Source organism: Phyllopteryx taeniolatus, chromosome 14 (assembly GCF_024500385.1).
Source record: "Phyllopteryx taeniolatus isolate TA_2022b chromosome 14, UOR_Ptae_1.2, whole genome shotgun sequence".
Taxonomy (NCBI): Eukaryota; Metazoa; Chordata; class Actinopteri; order Syngnathiformes; family Syngnathidae; genus Phyllopteryx; species Phyllopteryx taeniolatus.
Window position 1 is genome coordinate 26364083 of NC_084515.1, and position 24308 is coordinate 26388390.

The 24308-nt window shown below is 44.3% G+C and overlaps 1 protein-coding gene across 3 annotated transcripts in view; it reads right to left on the reverse strand.

Moving 5' to 3' along the window:
• LOC133489214 (phospholipid phosphatase-related protein type 4-like) overlaps positions 1-24308 on the reverse strand; it is a 206143-nt gene that overhangs the window by 62603 nt on the left and 119232 nt on the right. For 2 of the 3 annotated variants that reach the window (XM_061798087.1, XM_061798086.1), the window contains exons 7-8: positions 11024-11159; positions 7449-7674 (exon numbers count right to left, since the gene is read on the reverse strand). In XM_061798087.1, coding sequence (XP_061654071.1) covers positions 7449-7674; positions 11024-11159 — 362 coding nt within the window. Of the gene's footprint in view, positions 1-7448; positions 7675-9898; positions 10085-11023; positions 11160-24308 lie in introns of those variants that run through there. The other variant, XM_061798088.1, reaches the window with a different exon arrangement.

Genomic DNA, 24308 nt, shown 5'->3' on the forward strand with positions numbered 1-24308 from the left:
TATTGGTTCAACAACAGCTATGCAAATAGTGCAGCGTGGCGAGACTACTACAGTCAGTGCGCAAGTAATGTATAAATGACCTGACAGAAAAAAAACTCAAGACAAAAAAATGGCAGCATATTGCAATGGAATTGTAAGTTCACTGTTTAAGAAGTTAATGGCAAGAGGGAAGAAGCTGTTGGAATGTCTGCTTGTTTTCGTAGCGCCTGCCTGAGGGAAGGAGCTGGAAGTGGTGGTGACCAGGATGTGGAGGGGTCCAAGAGGATTTTGCATGCTCGCGTCTTAGTTCTGGCAGCATCCAAGTCCTCAAGGGTGGGTAGGGGGGTACCGAGAATCTTTCCAGCAGTTTTGATTGTCCGTTGTAGTCGGAGTTTGTCCTTTTTTGTACCAGCATCAAACCCGACTGTGATTGAAGACCACAGGACTGATTCGATGACTGTTGTAGAGAACTGCCTCAACAGCCCCTGTGGCAGGCTGTGGTTCCTCAGAAGCCGCAGGAAGTAAATCCTCTGCTGGGCCTTTTTGAGGATGGAGTTGATGTTGATCTCCCACTTCAGGTTCTGAGAGACTTGAAGGTCTCTACGGTTGAGCGTGAGGGGCAGCTGTGGCGAAGGATGTCTCCTGAAGTCCACGATTATCTCTGCAGTCTTGAGCGTGTTCAGCTCCAGGTTGTGTCGGCCGCACCACAGCTCCATCCACTGCACTTCCTGTTGATACGCAGACTCGTCACAGTCTTTGATGAGGCCGATGACTTTGGTGTCGTCTGCAAACTTCAGGACTTTGACAGCCAGGTGCGTTGAGGTGCAGTCGTTCGTGGAGAGAGAGAAGAGCACAAACTTGGAGCGCCCCGGTGCTGGTGGTGCATGAAGATGACGTGGTGTCTCCCAGCCTCACCTGCTGTGTCCTGCCTGTCAGGAAGCTGTAAATCCACTGGCAGATGGCAGGCGAGATGCTGAGTTGGAGAAGCTCGGAGGAAAGGAGTTCAGGGATGATGGTGTTGAACGCTGAGCTGAAGTCCACGAACAGGATCCTCGCGTAGGTCCCTACACTGTCGAGGTGTTCCAGGATGAAGTGCAGTCCCATGTTGACTGCATCATCAGCAGACCTGGTCGCTCGGTAGGCAAATTTCAGGGGTCCAGCAGGGGACCACGGTTTGTTGTTATTGAACATGCAAAATTACTTTGTTGGTACACACACCTCTCCACAGAAACTGATATAGGATGTGACAGTGTCTGTATATTCATCCAGGCTGCCAGCTGAATTTTCAAAGACACTCCAGTCTGTGCAGTCTCGACAGCTTTGAAGTTCTATCTTTGCTCCATTGGTCCACTTTTTCACCATCGGGTTCACGCATTTAAGTTCTTGCCTGTATGTTGGTATTACGTCAATTAAGCAGTGATCAGACGAGCCAGAGATGCGCGAGGTATGGCACGTATGCGTTATTTAGCGTAGTATAGCAGTGGTCTAAAATGTTATTTTCCCTGGTAGGACAGTCAATGTGCTGCTTGTATTTAGGGAGTACGTGGTTGAGTTTAGCTTTGTTAAAGTCCCCAGGAATAATGAGGGGTGAGTCAGGGTGATTTTTTTTTTTCAATTTCGTTTACTTGTTCAGCGAGCGTTAGCAGTGCGCCATTCATGTGAGCTTGAGGCGGAATGTAAACACCAGCGAGAATGAAAGATTTGAACTCACAAGGCGAGTAGAATGGTTTACAGTTTGAAGGAACCTTTGTTTTAAAATCTCCTATTAGTCCCGTGGTTCCAAGCGTGCTCGTTTTCGTGAAAGAACTATGTTCACAACAATGTATAAAAACCAACCAATTTATTCCTAACAGAGGAGTCTATACATTTGTAGAGCTCTGGGTTCGTAACTATCCTTAGCAGATAAGGTAGTCGAACTCAAACTATCTTATTCTACCCCAGACTTATACAATGTTTCAAAACGGGCCAGTATGGAATCGCTGTCGTCTGATTGGTCCGTAATCTGACGTCATCGTTGTTCTGCAAAATGATGACCATTTGTTCTGGCTCCAGACGTCGCCTCCAGGTGTCGTCTGCAGATGTCGCCTGCAGACTCCGGCCCACATTCCTGCATCCAATGTTTATAGTAGCTTCCCGCAGTTCCTTTCTTCCTTGACATCTGTTTCTTACTGTCTCCAAATACCCCCTGATGGGGGGCCTTCCTGCAATATACTCCTACCCCCTATCTGATTCTACTCAATACACATCCTTGCTTACCTTCCAAACTAGTTATAATTACATATTAGAATATAGAGTATTCTATATTCCCTTCAAGTTTAAAAACAGAGACTCTAAATCCGGGCTGCAGTGTGTGCTGAGCTCAGTGACGTCGGTACACCATTTTTCGTTGATATAGACGCATATCCCGCCGGTCTTCCCGCTGAAAATGGAAGCTGGGAACCATTATGGCGCCATCGGGGACATGTTCACAAAGCCAAGTCTCCGTAAAGCACAGGGCGGCGGAACATCCGAAGTCTTAACTTGTCTTTGCCAGAAGATAAAGCTTGTCCATTTTGTTGGGAACCCCGATCTGTATCCTCTCTTGCAGAGCTTCACTTGGATGCCGGCGCGCTCTTAATCGCCCTCGGTGAGTAACTCGGAAAAAACTGAGTGGCTTTGCGAAAGTTGGTGAAAGAAAGTTGTGTAATTGAGTCGCGTAATGTCTCCAAAGACGAACGAAAAACACAAAAACGTAGACAATACTAGAGAGCACGTAACCGAGGCGTCCACATGGATAAGCGGCATCTTGAAAAAGTTGTAGGGTTCGACATTAACAGTGGGCCGGGACCACTGTCTCGGGTCACCTAAAATTTTCGCACCCCAAAAATGGCCCAAAACGGCATTTTCAGAGTCGAAATTATTTTATCACCAAAACTTCCCATTCAAGACAGGATTTTGTGATGACGCAAGGAGAAACCGCGACCAGCACCCCCTGGCTGGATAAACGGGCACGTATTCAAGTTAGCCTGAATACAATAGCCGCAACTAACGCCGCTACCCTCAAACAGCAGCTCGTACTTTGGAGCCTGTAGAAAGTTAGCGCCCCATCCTCCATTTTTTTGCGGACCTTGTTACAGTGCCTTCAACTTTTTTTTATATACCTACTACACTGTACTTTTGTCGAGTATACTTTATTTGTATTGAACTTTGAATTACAATACATATTCTTTACATCTTTGACAACTGTTGGATTTTTTTGCATTTATTTAGTTATTTATTTTTACTTTTTAGTGCTATGTATTTTAATGGAATCATTAAGATTTTAGAAATCGCCAGCTTAATGCTAACAGTCAATGTAAAACCCTATTGGCAGGCTAGCTAACATTAGCATTTGGTCACAGAAGGGATTTACCTTCAAATCACGAATATTCACACAAAAACGCCAGAGTAACACATACAGACAGGTAATATAACAATAATCACGGACATATATTCTTCCTAATATCTGAAAAGCGAGTTTATCAACATTATATTGCGACTTTCTTCTTTTACTCTTTTTTTGTAACTCACAGTAAACAAGTAGCTCCAAGCATGCATCGCACCACACTGCCCCAAAGAGGCCAAGGCGCACACAGCAGGAACAGCAGATACAGTCATTGACTGCATAAAAAGACACGTTTTTCCTGACTGTGACATGAAATCAGATTAACTTTAGGTCAATTAGGATGAACAACATTGATATATTATTTAGCTTGTTACAAATTTATTTTCTGGTTGTTCTTTTAAATTACATTTAATGTTATGTTTTGGTAGTTGAATAATTTTTTTTTTTTAATATATGAATAATCATGTTTCTTTATCATGATTTCAATAATCAAAACTTGAGCTGCGAGCAGCAATTAAGGGCCCCCGCACCCCTGGCCATGTTGGGATACTGGCCCGTTCGGGTACATCCACATAGTGGATCCATTGAATTGAAATGTGCACCACATTGTTCAGAATAATGTTCGCGTAAAACCGTATATTATTTCATTCCACCACAATTATTTGCAGCACAACACAACAGCATGGCGAACAGTATGTCGAAAAGCATGTTGCCAGAGTAACAGGATTACATGGAAAAACTTCTAATAACTTTTTATCTTCAATATCTTTAGATGAGAAACCCAAAGCCTTAAATTGATCAGATTAAATCTATGGGAGGAGTTCGTCAAAATATGACCTCTATAAAAGGCGAAAAATGAGGTGAAAATTGAAAGTAAATTCAAAATGGCAGAGTTCTTGTTGGGTTTAGGGTACGACGTTTTTGTAGGGCTTGGGCTGTTACATATGCTTCCCAATTTTGGTAGGCCTATGTGAAACGTACGTGTTTGTTTGTTTTTTTATTTATAGGGGGGGCTACTGAACCTTTTTTTTTTTATTTTTAAACAAAAACCTTTAAAATATTATAATGTTCACCAGGTTTTATGTGTGTACAAGGTTTCATTAGTTTGCTTGCATATTTAGACCCTCAAAACAATGTTGGTTTCTTGGGGAAGAGTGCGGCGAACAGCATGTTGTCATGGCAACAGCGTTTGTCAAAAACTCACAAACTTTGTATCTTTGATCTTTGGATTCAACCATGCTAAGTCTCTCACCAGTGTACTTAAGTGGGCATTTATCCAGCAGTTTTGTTACAGCTGTTTGTTTTGGAACCTGAGGTCTGCTACGGTACATGTTAGAGTAACGTTAAGCAAATAACGCAGGATGGGATTGAAGCACAAGATAAACTACGTTATTGTTTTAACAATACAGCGCCCTTCATTGGTAAAACGTATTGTAATCGTTACGTTGTAAATCTCAAACGGGCGGAAGATCAAAAGGCACAAAGCTTCAAATCTACAACCGTAGCGGTGGTGTTTAAGGAAATGAGCGAAAACGGAAAGCTGTTAAAGCTAATAAAAGCAATAGGTCGTTTGTAGATGCAATAGCTTAGCTATTATGCTAGCTAGCTGGGGGCTAAATAGGTAACGCGTGACTAGGTTAAAGATGGCGACTCAGCGGAGCGACAGTGGGAATCCAGCACACACATGAAGCTTAAACTAGCAGAAAAGCACTCGCCAGGACTGCAGACACAAACAGAAGTTTATTACTTCAGAAGTAACAGCCATCGATTGAGTTTGAGCCCTTAGCACGTTTTCGTTAGCAGCTTACTAGCAGCTCTGTAGCGGCTAGGTGGCTAACGGCTTTCGAGTGGGCCTCCGACTGCAATGAAGTATGCACAACGATTCACAGCCACGAAGAAGAAAACCAAAATGGCGACTTCACAATGACCGAACGTGGAATCTTCCCCCAACAAAGATGGCGGTTACAGAAGCCTTGTGGTTTCGAACACAAAAGCAAAATGGCGACTGTGACACGGACGCCGCATGCTCTAACATACTTGGAGATACCAAGATGGCGCCTACCAGTGTGGTCGCCTTGGTTACGCGCTCTCTAGTATTGTTTTTGTGTTTTCCGTTCGTCTTTGGAGACATTACACGATTCACTTACACAAGGGGAGACTTGCTAATCATCAAGGAGGCTACTCCGGACTAGTAGTGCGATAATCTGGGACAATGTCGATTGTGCAAATGTTGCAGATATTACTCAGTCGATTGTGCAAATGGTGCAGATGTTATTCAGGCACATGAGTGGCCAGTGTTGGTCAACAACAGATATGCAAATAGTGCAGCGTGGCGAGGGTACTACGGTGAGTGCACGAGTAATGTATAATTGGCCCGACAGAAATGTGACAACAAACTCAAGACAAAAAGACAAAAAAATTGCCAGCATGTTGCAATGGAAGGGAAGGCTTTTTGTGCCAACTGAGGTGGGGGGAAAAGACCACACCCATCGAGTCGGGTTTCCATGTTAAATTTTGTTCTTTTTCCGTGAGTCACGCCCTCAGTATGGGTTGAGACTCAACATATTTTCAAATAAACAACTTTGAAACTGTCTCACGCATAGATCAACCATATGAAATTATTGTTTAAACTTTAGTCTTGGCAAATCAACTGCTTATCTTTCAGTGCAACATCATTTCGTACTGTTTGGCTTCAAATCAAGAGGAACAGTTCATAAAGTCTCATAGTCATACTTGTGGAATCACACAATAACACAGAGATCAAGGTATACATTGAGAATATTCGTGAAGGTTTGTTTTGTTTGCTACAAACGTTTCAATGTAATTTTGTCCACTGGCAGTGTCTCTAATCCAATCATGTTGTGGGAATCATGAGGCAGGAACAATTTTAGTTGTGTACTATGTACCTTTAAAGTTAATGAGTACACAAATGTGATGGTTTGTAAGTGTCAGCACCCTCAGAGGGCCAAGATGCCTGTGAAACCATAATTGTTTAATTGACTTAACATGTTACCGCACATACACAACAAAATGTTGGCTAAGTAGTTTTGAAAATAAAAAGTCTGGGATGATAGTCTGTTCAACTATTGCAATAGCACAACAATTTAATACATATCTAAGAAGACACCCAATCTACTAATACCAATATATAATCTAATATACTGCCAAATTTGGATGGTTAACAAAAATTACCAAGTATATGAAATGATCCTTCAAAATCAAGAAAAATTAGACCTTTCATCCTGCCCTCAGATGTTGTGGGTGTGTCCGCTAAATGCACTGGAAACACGCTCGGCTTTCACATGTATAAATCTGCCAATATATTTAAGATGTAAAAATATATAATTTTAAAGCTTGGAATATATCCCCCCGAGTTGTCTACTGGCTTTTAACAGGTAAAAAAGGCACATGAGCTTTCACAAAGAAATACTTGCTCCATGTCCGGGCATTTAATTGAGACACGTCCGTTTCTGCGTGTGTATTTGAGACTCACCCGGCTGCCGCGGCGCCCTCTAACCGCACAACTACGTCCATAAAGAATATATATACCAGGGGCAGTCAAAATGTAATGACCCCAATTTAATTTAACCTAAAAATTGACTTTTTTTAAATTAAACTTTCACAGTTTGTAGTTTAAATGTTTGAAGGTTTATTTAAAAAGAAAAAAAAGTTTTGTTTTAGCCAGTCCACTTGCTGTCAGCCATTTTGGAAATGATGACATTGTTGGATGCCTGTCAGAAGCAGAAAGCTGTGATTGAATTTGTTGCTTTGGAAGAGGAACCATCACTAAACATTTCAAAAGGTTGCAAAGTGAAGAGAAGCTACAATAGGCTACAGCACAGTCAAAAAGTGGGTGTCCAGGCAAAGAACAAGAGCCTGCTTTGCACGAGCTCCATGGCTAGCAAACAGTTCAATACTAAATTGTTCTGTCTTGAAACATATTTAATGTATTTAGAAACAAATCACGCAAATGATTTCACAGGGTCGTTATTTGAATGCATTGGTAGAAAACTAACAGCACATTCATTCACAAACAAATGACAGAGCAGCAGGAGTAACGCATCAGTAAAACCGAAAAAGGGTCAAACCAGGATTTTGTAATTACCTTGGCAATGTGCTGCTGCTGAAGGTTTTATCACAATTCCTCACAGGACTGGGCGCAGCGATCATTTCCAAATCAGCATTGGCGATCTTCAGATTGGACTGAGAAGGCTCCCGGTAGGAGGAGCTTCGTTTGAGAATTTGTTCTTTCTGCTCAGGCGAGAAGGTGTGGGAAATGGTCCTGGTGTTGACTGGCTCTGGTTGGCTGGCTGTCAACATGTGGTGGCCCACTAGATCACAAGGTAAAGAGATAAAACTGCTGAAGCTAAGTTTAGACAGTTCAGAAATGTTAAAAAATTGCAAGAGAACTGGAGGGAAAAAAAGTACCAACAAGACCTTTTACCCCAGCTAAATGTGGCTTCATGCATTTAATGAGAAAAGAAACATGACAAGAAGGAAATAAAATTATATGTGGTCCCTCTGTAGAACAAGCACATGATTGGGGTCGGGGCTCTGGCTCTTCTCAGCTTGTGCAGGAAGTTGAGACGCTGGTGAGCTTTCTTGGACAGTGATGAGGCGTTGCTGGTTCAGGAGGAGAGGTCCTCGATGATGTGCACTCCCAGGAACATGGTCCTGCACAACCTTTCCATCGCAGCACCATTGATGTTCAGGGGAGCATCCTGGGAGTGCGCTCTCCTGAAGTCCACAACAATCTCCTTGTTTTTTTCCACGTTCAGGGAGAGATTGTTGTCTGTGCACCACCCAGCCAGGCGGCTCACCTCACTCCTGTAGTCTGTCTTGTCCCCGTTGCTGATGAGACCCACCACAGTTGTGTCGTCTGCAAACTTGATGAAGAGGTTGGAGCTGTATGTCCCTGTGCAGTCATAGGTCAGCAGGGTGAAGAGGAGGGGGCTCAACACACAACCTTGAGGGGCCCCCGTGATGGTGCTGGATGTGTTGGTGCCGACCCGTACTGCCTGCGGTCTCCCTGTCAGAAAGTCCAGCAGCCAGTTGCACATCGAAGTGTTGAGCCCCAGCTGGTCCAGTTTGTAGATCAGTTGTTTAGGGATGATGGAATTGAATGCCCCCTCCTTGAGCCGTCACCTTATCATGGTGGAGGGGTTTGTGACTGTCCCAATGATCCTATGAGCTAAGTTGTCTGGGGCTTCATGTACCTAGTAGGGTCACCCATGGCAAACAGGTCCCTAGTGAGGGACCAGCCAAAACACGGCAAAAGACCCCTATGATGAATATTATAAATGGATATAGATTTCCCTTCCTCGGACGCGGGTCCTCTGGAGCCAGGCCTGGAGGTGGGGCTCGAAGGCGAGCGTCTGGTGGGCAGGCCTGCACCCATGGGGCCCGGCCGGGCACATCTCGGAAGGATAACGTGGGTCCCCCTTCCCATGGGCTCACCACCTGTGGGAGGGGCCATACGGGTCGGGTGCAGTGTGAGCTGGGCGGTGGCGGAAGGCAGGTACCATGGCGATCCGATCCCCGGCTACAGAAGATAGCTCTAGGGATGTGGAATGTCACCTCACTGGCAGGGAAGGAGCCCGAGCTAGTGTGTGAGGTTGAGAAGTTCCAACTAGATATTCTGACTAGATATAGCCTCCACACATGGCTTGGGCTCTGGTACCAGTCCACTTGAGAGGGGTTGGGAGTCCACTCTGGAGTTCCCCACGGTGAGAGGCGCCAAGCAGGTGTGGGTATACTTATTGCCCCCTGGCTCGACGCCTGTACATTGGGGTTCACCCCGGTGGACAAGAGGGTAGCCTCCCTCAGCCTTCAGGTGCGGGAATGGGTCCTGACTGTTGTTTGTGCCTACGCACCAAACAGCAGTTAAGAGTACCAGTCTTTGGAGTACTTAGAGGGGGTGCTGAAGAGCGCTCCCGCTGGGGACTCCATCGTTCTGCTGGGGGACTCACGTGGGGAGTGACAGTGAAAGTGCCCTTTTCAAATCTGCAGTAGAAGGTGTTCAAGCCATCAGCTAGTATTTTATTGTTCTCAGTTTAGGGGGTTGATAGCTTGTAATTGGTTAGCGATTGTAATGGATGCCAGACTGATTTAGAGTCGTAAGCAGTAAACTGTTTTTCTAACTTTCCTGCGTAGTTTCTCTTTGCAATGTAAATTTTTTAGTCAGCTGGTTTCTAGCTCGAGTATACAGGGCCCTGTCGCTGCTTTGATATGCGTCCTCCTTAGCTTGGTGAAGCTGCTTAAGTTTGGCAGTGAACCACAGCTTGTTGTTGTTGAATGTGCGAAATGGGATCTCCCTGGGTCCTGTGGAGTCGATGATGTCCCCCTGGTAGGGTCCTCTGCTGGACGGGCTCGCTGACTCAGTCCCCCTAGCCCCCTTGTGACTCAGCAACTCCGTACACCGGTGGACGAACATGCATGTGATATTGTGTTCATTCATTAATAAGTTTGATAGACATACTCGTGGGTTAATTACTTGTGCTGGGATCACTACCAACAACACAGGTTAAACTAACATATCAACTCAGAGGTTCTTACCGCACCACTTGTCAGCAGTACTGCCTTGCTCATTTTCCCACATCCTGTCCTGCCCTTTTCCGTCCTCTCTTATCTTGTTCTCTTGTTTAGTTATTGCATGTCCTGCGAATGTGTGTGCCCCCCCCCATCTGCAAATAACAGTTGTAATATGACTTGTGTTCAAATATCTAGACCAGGTGTGTCAAACTCATTTTTGTCACGGGCCACATTGTAGTCACAGTTTCCCTCAGAAGACCGTTGACTGTGAAACCATATAAATGTTTAGTCACCTCATTATTACATACAAATTGATGGTTACCTAGTTTTGAAATCAAAAGTCAAGGATAATAGTTTGTTCAACTAAGTTTTGTTTTGTTTTGTTTTTTCTTTTAAAGAAATTATTAAATTTAATTTGTTGGCAGGCTTATTCTGGTATTAATGACAGTCAGCAGCTGTTTACGAGGAAGCGCTGAGTGATGATGTCTTGAGTGTGTGCAGAGTTTTTGTGTGGGCGGTAGTGACCGTGGTGTTATGTGAAGCTGTTGAGTGATAAATAAATGTTCAAAACAACTTGGATGTGTATTGTTATTGGAAACTATTTGTTCCTACACATTTGAGATTTCAAAATTCCATACTTTTTCCAGACCCTAATTTCCAGACTTCTCTGTAAAAAATTCAAATAATTTATGACATTAATCACCTCAGAGGGCATTAACCCACTTATACCATGGTCAAGTGGTATCGAAAATAATTATTGAAACTAGCAATTCATAATTTCACACATTTTGTCGTCAAAATCTAAAGTTGTAGTACAATTTTCTTCCCTTGCCACACCTTCCATACAATACTTTCTAGTTTCAATACTTTTCCATACTTTGCATACTTGCGTATCCAATTTCTTTAAAAACTGAACAAGAGCATTCAAAAAAAGCAGCTCTTTAAAACCAGCAGGGATAGAAAAAGTTGTGGGGATCAAATGTTTTAAACAAATTATTTTGTTGTATGAAATGCGCATTTCTTTCTTTTTTTTTTTTTTTTAACCAGTCCTGTCAGCTGCCTGGCCATGCAGAATGGTGATATCTGTATGGCTTCTGTGCTGGAACAGTTTTGCTGTGCAACGGGAGTTTGAAATAAGCCTTTCTTTACCTTGGTGGCTGTTGTTGACTTCTGATTGGCAGACACTGTGGAAAGAAGATGGGAGAGGCTTCCCTAATGTGAGGGGCAGCAGTCGTCTTTTCGATTTATCTTCGCTGGGCTGGAAACTTCCCACTGCAAAAAATCCCTAAATACAAATATACACTGTCAGTCTGATAAAACATGTAAGGCACAGAAATACCTTATGATGAATGAATTACATTGTGCTCTGCAATTCCGAATATTTCGTATTGTGGAATGAAATGAGCCATTATACAGTAGGTGACCTATAACTTGTACAAAGGAATTTTTTGTTTTTTTTGAGAGGGGAATAAAATGAACAACTGAGATCATTTGTGCACACCCTGGTATAGCTGGGGGTATAACTGGGGATGCGGCTGTTTTCAGAATCAACCAGTCACATTCAAACTCATGTTAAATGGGGATCAGACCAGCACACTTAACACCATAGAACACTGATTCTCTACTGTTGGGTCGGGAGTATAAGATCCTATGTACACTCTGCTTGTAGTGTATCATCTCGTTGATAACATAAACATAAACTGTGGAGTTTGCATGGTCTCCCCGTGCCTGCATGGGTTTTCTCCAGGTACTCCGGTTTCCTCCCACATCCCAAAAGCATCCATGGTAGGTTGAATGAAGACTCTAAATTGTAGGTGTGATTTTGAGTGCGAATGGTCGACTGTTTATATGTGCCCTGCGAGTGGCTGGCGACCAGTTCAGGGTGTACTCTTGCCCAGAGTTAGCTGGGATAGGCTCCAACACGCCCGCGACCCTAGTGAGGGTAAGCGGTATGGAAAATGAATGAATGAATGTAAAAACAAAGTAACTTTTTCTCTAACAAAATACCTACCATTTAAAATGGAACTAAACAACACTGTGGAGTTAAGGGGGAAAAAACCTTGCTGTCTGTGCCACAAACTGCTACAATGTAAACAGTGAGTTAACAATACTTGAGCTGGTGTGCGCGCTCCGGTGCATGATTGCATGGTGACGTCACGCTGCATGAACCTCGGCCACTCTCGCTTGGGGCTGGTCGACATAAGCTGTGTACAATTCTCTCTCCTGATAGCGATGAATAAAAACATGATGTTTTCCTGGATTGGTCGCAGTGCACTGATGAATGCATTGATGTAGATATCCTATGTAATTTGAATGTTGTACTCGTTAAATGACACTTTGGAGCCATTTTCCATCGAGGAAAATGAGCTAATGTTGCTAACACTAACGCGATTAGCAATCGGCCTCGTTCATATTATTTCTGACCTAGAGGAGAGCCAGCGAAGATGCCGAGGTCATACAACATGCTCACAGGGAATCAAAAGTTTAAGATTCCACGTAATTGTTCACCAAATCTCCAAACGGTTCCCTTCTCGATACCAGTAGGGGACAGTGACGTAATCACGCACGTATTGCAGCTTACGCAAGGTGTGGACCATCTAACAATTACATGATGCTAGGCCTGCTCCTCTGCATCGAAAGGAGACAGATAAGGTGGCTCGGGCATCTGGTTAGGATGCCCCCTGGATGCCTCCCTGGTGCTTTGCTTCAGGCATATCCCACCAGGAGGAGGCCACGGGGACGGCCCAGGACGCACTGGAGAAACTACTTCTTTAGGCTGGCCTGGGAACGGCTCGGGATCCCCCCGGATGAGCTGGATGAAGTGGCTGCGGAGAGGAAAGTCTGTGGTTCTCTGCTAAAGCTGCTACCCCCATTACCCGACCTTGGATAAGCAAAAGTAGATGGTTGGATGGATGGATATATATTTATGACAGTTAGGGTTGGCATTGTTTGAATTTGAGCAAATCCAGTCTCAATTCCGGTTCTTCATTTCGATTCCGGTTCCAAACGATTCTGATTCTTTCAGGGGGATGGGTCACAAAAGTTTGCATGGTTTAAATAATGGGTGTCCAAATTATGAATATCCATTTTCTTAGCAGCCTGCCGCATAAACTAAAACGAACATTTGACTCTGCGTTCTTTATCACCAGTATCAATATCAAACCTATGAACTAAGTGTGTGGCACTAACCCAATTGACTTAATATTCATTAACTATTGTTTCAGCCGAAAGTTAAATATAGCATTGTTAAAATAGTTATTTGCGACTGTTTTATCATCGTCAAATGGTGTTTTAAGTTTTAACTTGAATTCCTGTTTGAACCATGTAGCCTTTTATTTTGAAGGGTATGCATCAGAACTCAGCATTTTGGCACAAAAATAACTTCACACGACATCGGTAAAAACAAATTTAAAAAAAGACACAAGAAAGAGTGTAATGGATGGAACCAAGTGCTCTCTAAAATGTTGATTCCTTTACCTACACACCAATGAGACATAAGGTTAGTATTTAAAATATTGTGAGACAATGTTTATGTGAAATTTGTCCCAATTCATTGTGATGTAAAGTTGCTAGTTTGAGAAGAATTACATAATGCATTAAAAAATATGCAATCGGAACGGGCACCTGGCCCGGACGCAATCCCCGTTGAATTCATTAAACATTTTGGCCAATACTAGCGCCTCTATTTTTTAGAACAGTCAATGAGATAAATGATAAATTTAGAATTAGTATCCATATGAACACAGCTTCAATTAAGTTATTACTAAAGCCAGGTGAAGACCCCATTCTCCCGGCGAATTATCGGCCCTTATCACTGATTAATGTAGATATCAAGATCTCAAAAGCCCTCGCAGCGAGACTTGAAAAGGTACTTTCATCGATAATCCACTATGACCAGACAGGCTTCATTAAAGGTAGAAGTTCCACATATAATGTCAGACGTCTGTTGAATTTAATAAGCATGTCACCGTGTAAAAATCTAAACGCAATCATCATGTCACTTGACACAGAGAAAGCTTTCGATAAAGTTAACTGGGCTTTCCTGTTTGCAGTACTTCACAAATTTGGCTTTGGAGGTTAATTTATATATTGGATAGCAACATTATACAATTCGCCGAAAGTGACAGTCACCACAAATAGGATTACTTCACAAAGTTTTACATTACAAAGAAGAACCAGATAAGGATGTCCACTCTCACCAATGCTATTTGCAATATTCATCAAACCTCTTGCTGCCGCTATACGTCAGAATGCTAATATTAAAGATAGCTGCTCACTAGTGACAGAACACAAACAATCTATATGCTGATGTTATTCTTCTTTACTTACAGGAACCCAAGTATTCTCTTCATGCAGTCTTCAATCTCATTAAAAGATTTTCACAAATATCAGACTACTTTATTAACTGAACAAAATCAACAATACTCCTAATAACAGCAAACTCATGGACTCCTGCAGATCAAATCCCAGATTACCTTATTCCTATAGGAAACATTAAGTATTTAGGTATCAATATTTCGTCAAAACTCACAGAGCTAACCAATCTAAATTACACACCACTTCTGGAAAAAAATCACAGCTGATTTAAGACGCTGGAATAACTTGCCTATATCATTACTGGGAAGAATAGCTACAAAATGAAAAACTTACCTCAAATAAATTATTTATTCTCAATGATTCCATTTAAACCCACAGTTAAATGGTTTCAAACCTTAGATTCTATATAATAATAATAATTCCATCCATCCATCCATTTTCTGAGCCGCTTCTCCTCACTAGGGTCGCGGGTGTGCTGGAGCCTATCCCATCTATCATCGGGCAGGAGGCACCCTGAACTGGTTGCCAGCCAATCGCAGGGCACGTACAAACAAACAACCATTCGCACTCACATTCACACCTCCGGCCAATTCAGAGTTGTCAATTAACCTACCACGCATGTTTTTTGGGATGTGGGAGGAAACCGGAGTGCCCGGAAAAAAAACCCACACAGGCACGGGGTGAACATGAAAACTCCACACAGGCGGGGCCGGGGATTGAACCCTGGTCCTCAGAACTGTGAGGCAGACGCTCTAACCAGTCGTCCACCGTGCCGATAATAATAATTTTTTATTCAAAAAATAAGAAAAATATAATCAGTCTATCCACTTCAGAAAAGTAAACAGGTGGGAGGCCTAAATGCTCCCAACTTTATCCACTATTATTTAGCTAACCAATTACAATACCTCATCAAATGGTTGCACCACAATGAGGAGTGTGATTCTTGGCTAGAATTGGAACAAATAGACTGCAACAACATCAAACTCCCCAAACTCCCATTTATTACTTCTAGTCTTATATGCCATAAATGCTTCAAGAATCCAATAATCGCATCCACCTTAACGGCTTGGTGGCAAAGTTTAGAATCTACAGGATCTCAATTAGCTCCCAGTATGCTCTCCCCCAATCTGTCATAATCCAGATTTCGAAATTAATAATACACCCCTTCATTTTAGTACATGGGAACAACATGGAATTAACCACCTACAACAACTATTTAACAATAATGTTTTTGGACACGTGATGAACTGTTCCCAGAATTCCAAATAACAGCCGGAAACTTTCTTCAATACAATAAATTAAAAGCAGCAAAAAATAATAATAATAATAATACCCACACTCCAGAGCACCCTCGAACTGCCGGAGTTTGTCAAGCAAATAATGAAGCGTCTCCCGCAGAGTAAAAGAAATCTCTCAAAAGTTTATAAATTAATGTCATATACTAAATGAATGCACTTACCAATCACCAAATGGGAAGAAGACCTTTCCATGTCTGCTGACCGTAGCTACTGGATACAGATTTGTAACAATATGTTTAGAATGACAAAAAATCTACAGTTTATACAATATAGTGCTCCACTTTACTTAGTACACTATACATAAAATGGGCTTCTCTCCATCTAATATATGCGTGCAATGCACCAAAAATACCCCAGAAACCTATTTTCATGCTATACGGGAATGTACACCAATTCAAGGCTTTTGGTCTTCGGTTATACAAAAACTCTTGTATATTTTGAACTGCAGGATTCCACTTTCCCCAAGATTGTGCATACTTGCCGACTTAACCATAATCGACCTCCCTAATAAATATTCACAATCATTACTTGTCACGTTAGCTATCGCTAAGAAAACAATTCTATTAAACTGGAAAAACAAACAAGCTATTAACATCAATCAGTGGCTAAATCTCATCATACAATATAATGCGTTAGAAAAAATATCAGCAGAACAAAAAAAAATCAATTACACGTTATGTAGATAACTGGTCACAATTCCTCAACATGACTCTTCTTCTGAGTCATCTTCCCAGACTTTCCAGTTATTGAAGTCCATGATGAGGCAGTTGCACCTTGACTCGTCTTTGGTCAGTTGGGGCCACGCTTTCCCAGTCTCTACTTTTCGTAAACAACACAACACAGACCTGTCTGTACGTCTGTGTTTGTTTGTACGTTTCTGTGTTTCAATTTAACTCCGCCGTTGGACCGCAATATCGACAGTAAGTGCTATCTAGCTAGCTGTGAAGCCTAGCAAGATTCTTCTTCTTTTCCTTTCCGCTTGTCCCTTTAGGGGTCGCCACAGCGCGTCATCCTTTTCCATGTTTCCTGCATCCTCTCGAACACCAACTGCCCTCATGTCTTCCTTCACAACATCCATCAACCTTCTCTTTGGTCTTTGTCTAGCTCTCTTGCCTGGCAGCTCCATCCGCATGATCCTTCTACCAATATACTCACTATTTCTCCTTTGGACGTGTCCAAATCATCAAAGTCTGCTCTCTCTAACTTTATCTCCAAAACATCGAACCTCGGCTGTCCCTCTGATGAGCTCATTTCTAATTTTATCCAACCTGGTCACTCCGAGAGCAAATGCGGTCACATAACACAACTGACACCTTCCTCCACCCGTTCCAACCTGCTTGGCCCGTTTCCTCACTTCCTGACCACACTCACCATTGCTCTGGATGGTTGACCCCAAGTATTTAAAGTCCTCCACCCTTGTTATCGCTTCTCCCTGTCGCCTCACTCTGCCCCCACCACTCCTCTCATTCCTGCACACAGTGGTGGTTGGTAGCCTAAGCAGGTGGTGCCATGCACATATATTCTGTATTACTTCATCTAATCTTTATTCCTCTGCTTTCCTGTGCATTCCTCCATCTTTCTGTTCCTCCACCTGCTTCCTGCTTTCACTGCAGATCACAATGTCATCTGCAAACATCAGCCGGGCAGCCATGGCCCAATGGTTAATGCCATCACCTGCCACCATGGGGGACCTAGGTTCAAGACCCCGACTGAATCATCCACCAACATCCCCCGGACTCACGGTTGTGGTGTCCTTGCGCAAGACACTGATACCCCAAAATGCTCCCCGTGTACTTCAGCTGCTCCCTCTTCCAGTGTGTTCCACTAACATGTGTATGTGTTCACTGTGATGGGTAAAATGCAGAGAACTACTACAACATACTTCTCTGCCACTCCAGACTTCCCCATGCAGTACCACAGTTCCTCTCTGTCATAGTCTTTCTCTAGATCTACAAAGACACAATTTAGCTCCTTCTGACCTTCTCTGTACTTTTCCATCAACATCCTCAAGGCAAATAATGCATCTGTGGTACTCTTTCTAGGAATGAAACCATACTGTTGCTCGCAAATACTCACTTCTGTCCTGAGTCTAGCCTCCACTACTCTTTCCCATAACATAATTGTGTGGCTCATCAACTTTATTCCTCTATAGTTCCCACAGCTCTGCACATCACCATTGTTCTTAAAAATGGGCACCAGTACAGTTTTCCTCCATTCCTCAGGCATCCTTTCACGCACTAGAATTCTATTGAACGAGCTGGTCAAAAACTCCACAGCCACCTCTCCTAAATGCTTCCATACATCCACAGGAATGTCATCAGGACCAACTGCCTTTCCATTTTCCAGTTCCACCACCAAGTCTCCTTCTCTCCTTTCCTGCCAGAAGATACACCAAGTACTCTCCTGCCTGCCTCTCTGATCACCTTGGCTGCAGTGGTCCAGTCTTCTGGAAGCTCTTCCCGTCCACCGAGAGCCTGTATCACCTCTTCCCGAAAAGCTGCACAACACTCGTCCTGTCTCAGCTTCCACCACATGGTTCTCTGCTCTGCCTTTGTCTTCCTAATCGTCCTCACCAACAGAGTCATTTTACACACCACCATCCTATGCTGTCTAGCCACACTCTCCCTTACCACTACCTTACAGTCGGTAACCTCCATCAGATTACATCGTCTGCACAAGATGTAATCCACCTGCGTGCTTCTACCTCCATCTTGTAGGTCACCCTATGATCCTGCCTCTCCTGGAAAAAAGTGTTAATTTCCATCGTGTTTGCAAAGTCTACCACCATCTGTCCCTCCAAGTTCCTTTCCTGGATGCCGTACTTACCCATCACTTCTTCATCACCCCTATTTCCTTCACCAACATGTCCATTACAATCTGCACCAATTACGACTCTCTCTCTGTCTGGGATGCTCAGAACTACTTCGTCTAGCTCCTTCCAGAATTTCTCTTTCACCTCTAGGTCACATCCTACCTGTGGGGAAAAGCCACTAATCACATTATACATAACACCCTCAATTTCAAGTATCAGCCTCATCACTCGATCTGATACTCTTTTCACCTCCATGACATTCTTAGTCAACTCTTCTTTTAAAATAACCCCAACTCCATTTCTCTTCCCATCTACACCATGGTAAAATAATTTAAACCCTGCCCCTAAACTTCTAGCCTTACTGCCTTTCCACCTGGTCACCTGGACACACAATATATCAACCTTTCTCCTAATCATCATGTCAACCAACTCCCGAGATTTTCCTGTCATAGTCCCAACATTCAAAGTCCCCACATTCAGTTCTAGGCTCTGTAAAGCGCTCTCTTGTATTGTTTTTGTTTCTGTGTTTTTCGTTCGTCTTTGGAGACATTACACGACTCACTTACACAAGGGGAGACTTGCTAACCATCAAGGAAGCTACTCCGGACTTTCTTTCATCAACTTTCGCAAATCCGCTAATTTTTTTATCCGAGTTACTTACCGGAGCGGCGTCCGCGGTTTTCGGAGCATGGAGGCAAAGGCGGTGCCACACAGGGAAGCGTGATGGCATCCAGGTGAAACTCCGCAAGAGAGGACACAGATTGCCGTTCCCGTCGATCCACCTCGCGAATGTACGCTCTCTACCCAACAAAATGGACGAGCTTCATCTTCTGTTAAAGACCAGTAAAGACTTTGGACATTCCGCCGCCACGTGCTTTATGGAGACCTGGCTTTGTGACGCTGTACCCGATGGCGCCGTCATGCTTCCCGGCTTGCATATTCATCGAGCAGACCGCGACATGAATCATCGGGGAAAACAAAGGGCGGCGGGATATGCGTCAATATCAACGAAAAATGGTGTACGGACGTCACGGAGCTCAGCACACACTGCAGCCCGCATTTGGAGTCGCTGTTTTTGAACTGTAAGCCTTTCTACTCGCCGCGTGAGTTCGCATCATTCATCTTGGCTGGCGTCTACATTCCGCCTCAAGCTAACACGAACGCCGCACTGCTAACGCTCGCCGAACAAGTCAACGACATTGAAAAAAAACACCTGGACTCACCCCTCATCAGAATCAGAATCAGAATCATCTTTATTTGCCAAGTATTGTCCAAAACACACAAGGAATTTGTCTCCGGTAGTTGGAGCCGCTCTAGTACAACAGACAGTCAAATTACAGAACACTTTGGAGACATAAAGACATTGACAAAAAACAATTGTGCAAAAAGATGCAGAGTCCTCTAGCACTTAGAGCAGTTCGAATGACTAATATCGCAATAGTCCGGTGCAATGACCATTGTGCAAAGGGCGCTGAGACTTCAAGGAGTGTATGCGGTTTAAAGTGACGAGTAGTGGGATAATCTGGGACAATGATTTCTGCAAATGTTACAGATACTCCTCAATAAGTGTGCAAATGGAGCAGATGCTACTCAGGCATGAGTGGCCAGTATATGCAAATAGTGCAGCATGGCGAGACAACTACAGTGAGTGCATGAATAATACATAATTGGCCCCACAGAAATGTGACAACGAACTCAAGTCAAAAAATTGCCAGCTTGTTGTAATGGAATTATAGGTTAGCTGTTTAAGAAGTTGATTGCAAGAGGGAAGAAGCTGTTGGAATGTCTACTAGTTCTAGTTTGCATTGATCGGTAGCGCCTACCTGAGGGAAGGAGCTGGAAGAGCTGGTGACCGGGGTGGGGAGGGTCTGAGGGGATTTTGCACGCCCTTGTCTTAGTTCTGGCAGCGTGCAAGTCCTCAAGAGTGGGTAGGGGGGTACCGACAATCCTTTCAGCAGTTTTGATTGTCCGTTGCAGTCGGAGTTTGTCTTTTTTTGTAGCAGCACCAAACCAGACTGTGATGGAAGAACACAGGACTGATTCGATGACCGCTGTGTAGAACTGTCTCAGCAGCTCCGGTGGCAGGCCGTGCTTTCTCAGAAGCCGCAGGAAGTACATCCTCTGCTGGGCCTTTTTGAGGACGGAGTTGATGTTGGTCACCCACTTCAGGTCCTGAGAGATTGTAATTCCCAGGAACTTGAAGGTATCGACGGTTGACACAAGGCAGCTGGACAATGTGAGGGGCAGCTGTGGCAAAGGATGCCTCCTGAAGTCCACGATCATCTCTACAGTCTTGAGCGTGTTCAGCTCCAGGTTGTGTCGGCCGCACCACAGCTCCAGCCGCTCCGCTTCCTGTCGATATGCAGACTCGTCACCGTCCTTGATGAGGCCGATGACAGTGGTGTCATCTGCAAACTTCAGGAGTTTGACAGTCGGGTTCGCTGAGGTGCAGTCGTTCGTGTAGAGAGAGAAGAGCAGCGGAGAGAGGACACAACCTTGGGGCGCCCCAGTGCTGATGCTGCGTGTGGATGAGGTGGCCTCCCCCAGCCTGACCTGCTGTGTCCTGCCCGTCAGAAAGCTGTAAATCCACTGGCAGATGGCAGGTGAGATGCTGAGCTGGAGAAGCTTGGATGAAAGGAGTTCAGGGATGATGGTGTTGAACGCTTAGCTGAAGTCCACAAACAGGATCCTCGCTTAGGTCCCTGCACTGTCGAGGTGTTCTAGGATGAAGTGCAGTCCCATGTTGACTGCATCATCCGCAGATCTGTTTGGTTGGTAGGCAAACTGCAGGGGGTCCAGCAGGGGACCTGTGACACTCTTGAGGTGGTCCAGCACAAGACGTTCAAAGGACTTCATGACCACAGATGTCAAAGCGACAGGCCTGTAGTCATTCAGACCCGAGATTGCAGGTTTCTTGGGGACTGGGATGATGGTGGAGTGTTTGAAACAGGATGGAACTTCGCACAGTTCCAGAGATCTGTTGAAGATCTGAGTGAAGACTGGAGCGAGCTGGTCCGCGCAGACTTTGAGGCAGGATGGGGACACGTGGTCCGGGCCTGCCGCTTTGTTAATCTTTTGTTGTTTGAAGATGCGTCACACATCCTGTTCATGGATGGTTAACGCAGAGGTCAGAGGTGTGATTGTGGTCGTGGGTGCGGCCGGGTTGGTGTGTGGTGTGAAACTGTCCTTTTCAAATCTGCAGTAGAAGGTATTCAAGTCGTTGGCTAGTGTGCTATTGTTCTCAGCTTGGGGGGATCGTCGCTTGTAATTAGTCAGCGATTGGAATGCATGCCAGACTGATTTAGAGTCGTTTGCGCTAAACTGTTTTTCCAACTTTGCTGTATAGATCCTCTTTACAATGTTAATTTCTTTGGTCAGCTGGTTTCTAGCTCGATTATACAGGACTCCCCGCTCTGATATGCGTCCTCCTTAGCTTGGCGAAGCTGCTTAAGTTTAGCAGTGAATCACGGCTTATTGTTGTTGAATGTGCGAAATGATTTTGTTGGTACACAGACCTCTTCACAGAAACTGATATAGGATGTGACAGTGTCCGTATATTCATCCAGGCTGCCAGCTGAATTTTCAAAGACACTCCAGTCTGTGCAGTCTAAACAGCTTTGAAGTTCCATCTTGGCTTCATTTGTCCACTTTTTGACTGTTTTCACTGTAGGCTTCGCACATTTAAGTTCTTGCCTGTACGTCGGTATTAAGTGAATTAAGCAGTGATCAGACGAGCCCGAGGCTGCACGAGGTATAGCACGGTATGCGTTTTTTACCGTGGTGTAGCAGTGGTCTAAAGTATTATTTTCCCTGGTAGGACAGTCGATGTGCTGCTTGTATTTAGGGAGTTCGTGGTTGAGTTTAGCTTTGTTAAAGTCCCCGAGAATAATGAGGGGTGAGTCGGGGTGTTTTTTTTCAATTTCGTTGACTTGATCGGCGAGCGTTAGCAATGCGGCGTTCGTGTTAGCTTGAGGCGGAATATAGACTCCAGCCAGTATGAATGATGCGAACTCACGTGGCGAGTAGAATGGTTTACAGTTTAAAAATAGCGACTCCAAATGCAGGCTGCAGTGTGTGCTGTGCACCGTGACGTCCGTACACCATTTTTCGTTGATATAGAGGCATATCCCGCCGCCCTTTGTTTTCCCCGATGATTCCATGTCGCGGTCCGTTCGATGAATGTGGAAACCGGGAAGCATAACGCCGCCATCGGGTACAGCGTCGCAGAGCCAGGTCTCCGTGAAGCACATGGCCGCGGAACGTCCGAAGTCTTTACTGGTCTTTAACAGAAGATGAAGCTCATTCATTTTGTTGGGTAGGGAGCATACATTCGCGAGGTGGATCGACGGGAACGCCAATCTGTGTCTTCTCTTGCGGAGTTTCACCTGAATGCCGGCTCGTTTCCCTCTGTGGCGCCGCTTCCGTCTCCATGCGCCGAAAACCGCGGACGCCGCTCCAGTGAGTAACTCGGGGAAAAAACTGAGCGGATATTCGAAAGTTGGTGACAGAAAGTCCGGAGTAGACTCCTTGATGGTTAGCAGGTCTCCCCTTGTGTAAGTGAGTCGTGTAAGGTCTCCAAAGATGGACGAAAAACACAAAAACAAAGACAATACTAGAGAGCGCGTTACCGAGGCGACCACACTGGTAGGCGCCATCTTGTACGCCTACTTTTATCTTTAGCTGTGGGCGCAGGTGGAACAGGTGTTACCACCACCAACTCGGGAACTGTCCTCAGACCTGTGCCTGGTGTTCATCATCAACGGTCCATAATATCATCAAAAGGTCCAGAGATTCTGGAGAAATCACTGCATGTAAGCGGCAAGGCCGAAAACCAACATTGAATGCCCGTGACCTTTGATCCCTCAGGCGGCACTGCATCAAAACCGACATCAATGTGTAAAGGATGGGCTCAGGAACACTTCAGAAAACCAATGTCAGTAAATACAGTTCGGCTGTAACTCTACTATGCAAAGCAAAAGTCATTTATCAACAACACCCAGAAACACTGCCGGCTTCTCTGGGCCCGAGCTCATCTAAGATGGACTGATGAAAAGTGGAAAAGTGTTCCGTGGTCCGACGAGTCCACATTTCAAATTGTTTTTGAAATTGTGGACGTCGTGTCCTCCGGGCCAAAGAGGGAAAGAACCATCCGGACTGTTATGGACATTCCAGCAAGAATGGGAAAGAATTCCACCTACAAAGCTTCAACAATTCGTGCCCTCAGTTCCCAAACGTTTATTGAATGTTGTTAAAAGAAAAGGTGATGTAACACAGTGGTAAACATGACCCTGTCCCATCTTTTTTGGAACATGTTGCAGCCATAAAATTCGAAGTGAATGATTATTTGCTAAAAACAATAACGTTTATCAGTGTGAAGATTAAATATCGTGTCTTTGTTGTGTATTCAATTAAATATAGGTTGAACATGATTTGCAAATCATTGTATTCTGTTTTTATTTATGTTTAACACAACGTCCCAACTTAATTGGAATTGGGATTGTCGTATGTGTGTGTGTGTGTGTGTGTGTGTGTGTGTGTGTGCGTGTATGTATACCGTATTTTCACGACCATAAGGCGCACTTAAAAGTCTGAAATTTTCTCCAAAATGGACGGGGCGCCTTATAATGCAGCGCGCCATATGTGTGCACCGAGTAAATATAATATATGAATATTATTGTGTGATGAGCGCTCCCCTTGACTGACTGGGAGCATTTCCTGCCGACACGCTGCTTATAACAGAGGAAAATCGGACGTGGCTGAGGACAGCATGCGGACGTAAAGGGGGAACGGTGCGCGTGAAGGAGGACGCTAAAGGCACGCCCCCAGTAGGTATATAGCCCTGGTATGTGCATTGTGCAAAACAACATCGGTTTGGCTAAGGACCCCCGAAAATGGCACCTACGAAGAGACACACTTACGAAGCACAGGTTAAACTGCAAGCTATCAGTTACGCGGAGGAACATGGGAATCGAGCAGCCGCGAGAGAATTCAAGATCAACGAATCCAT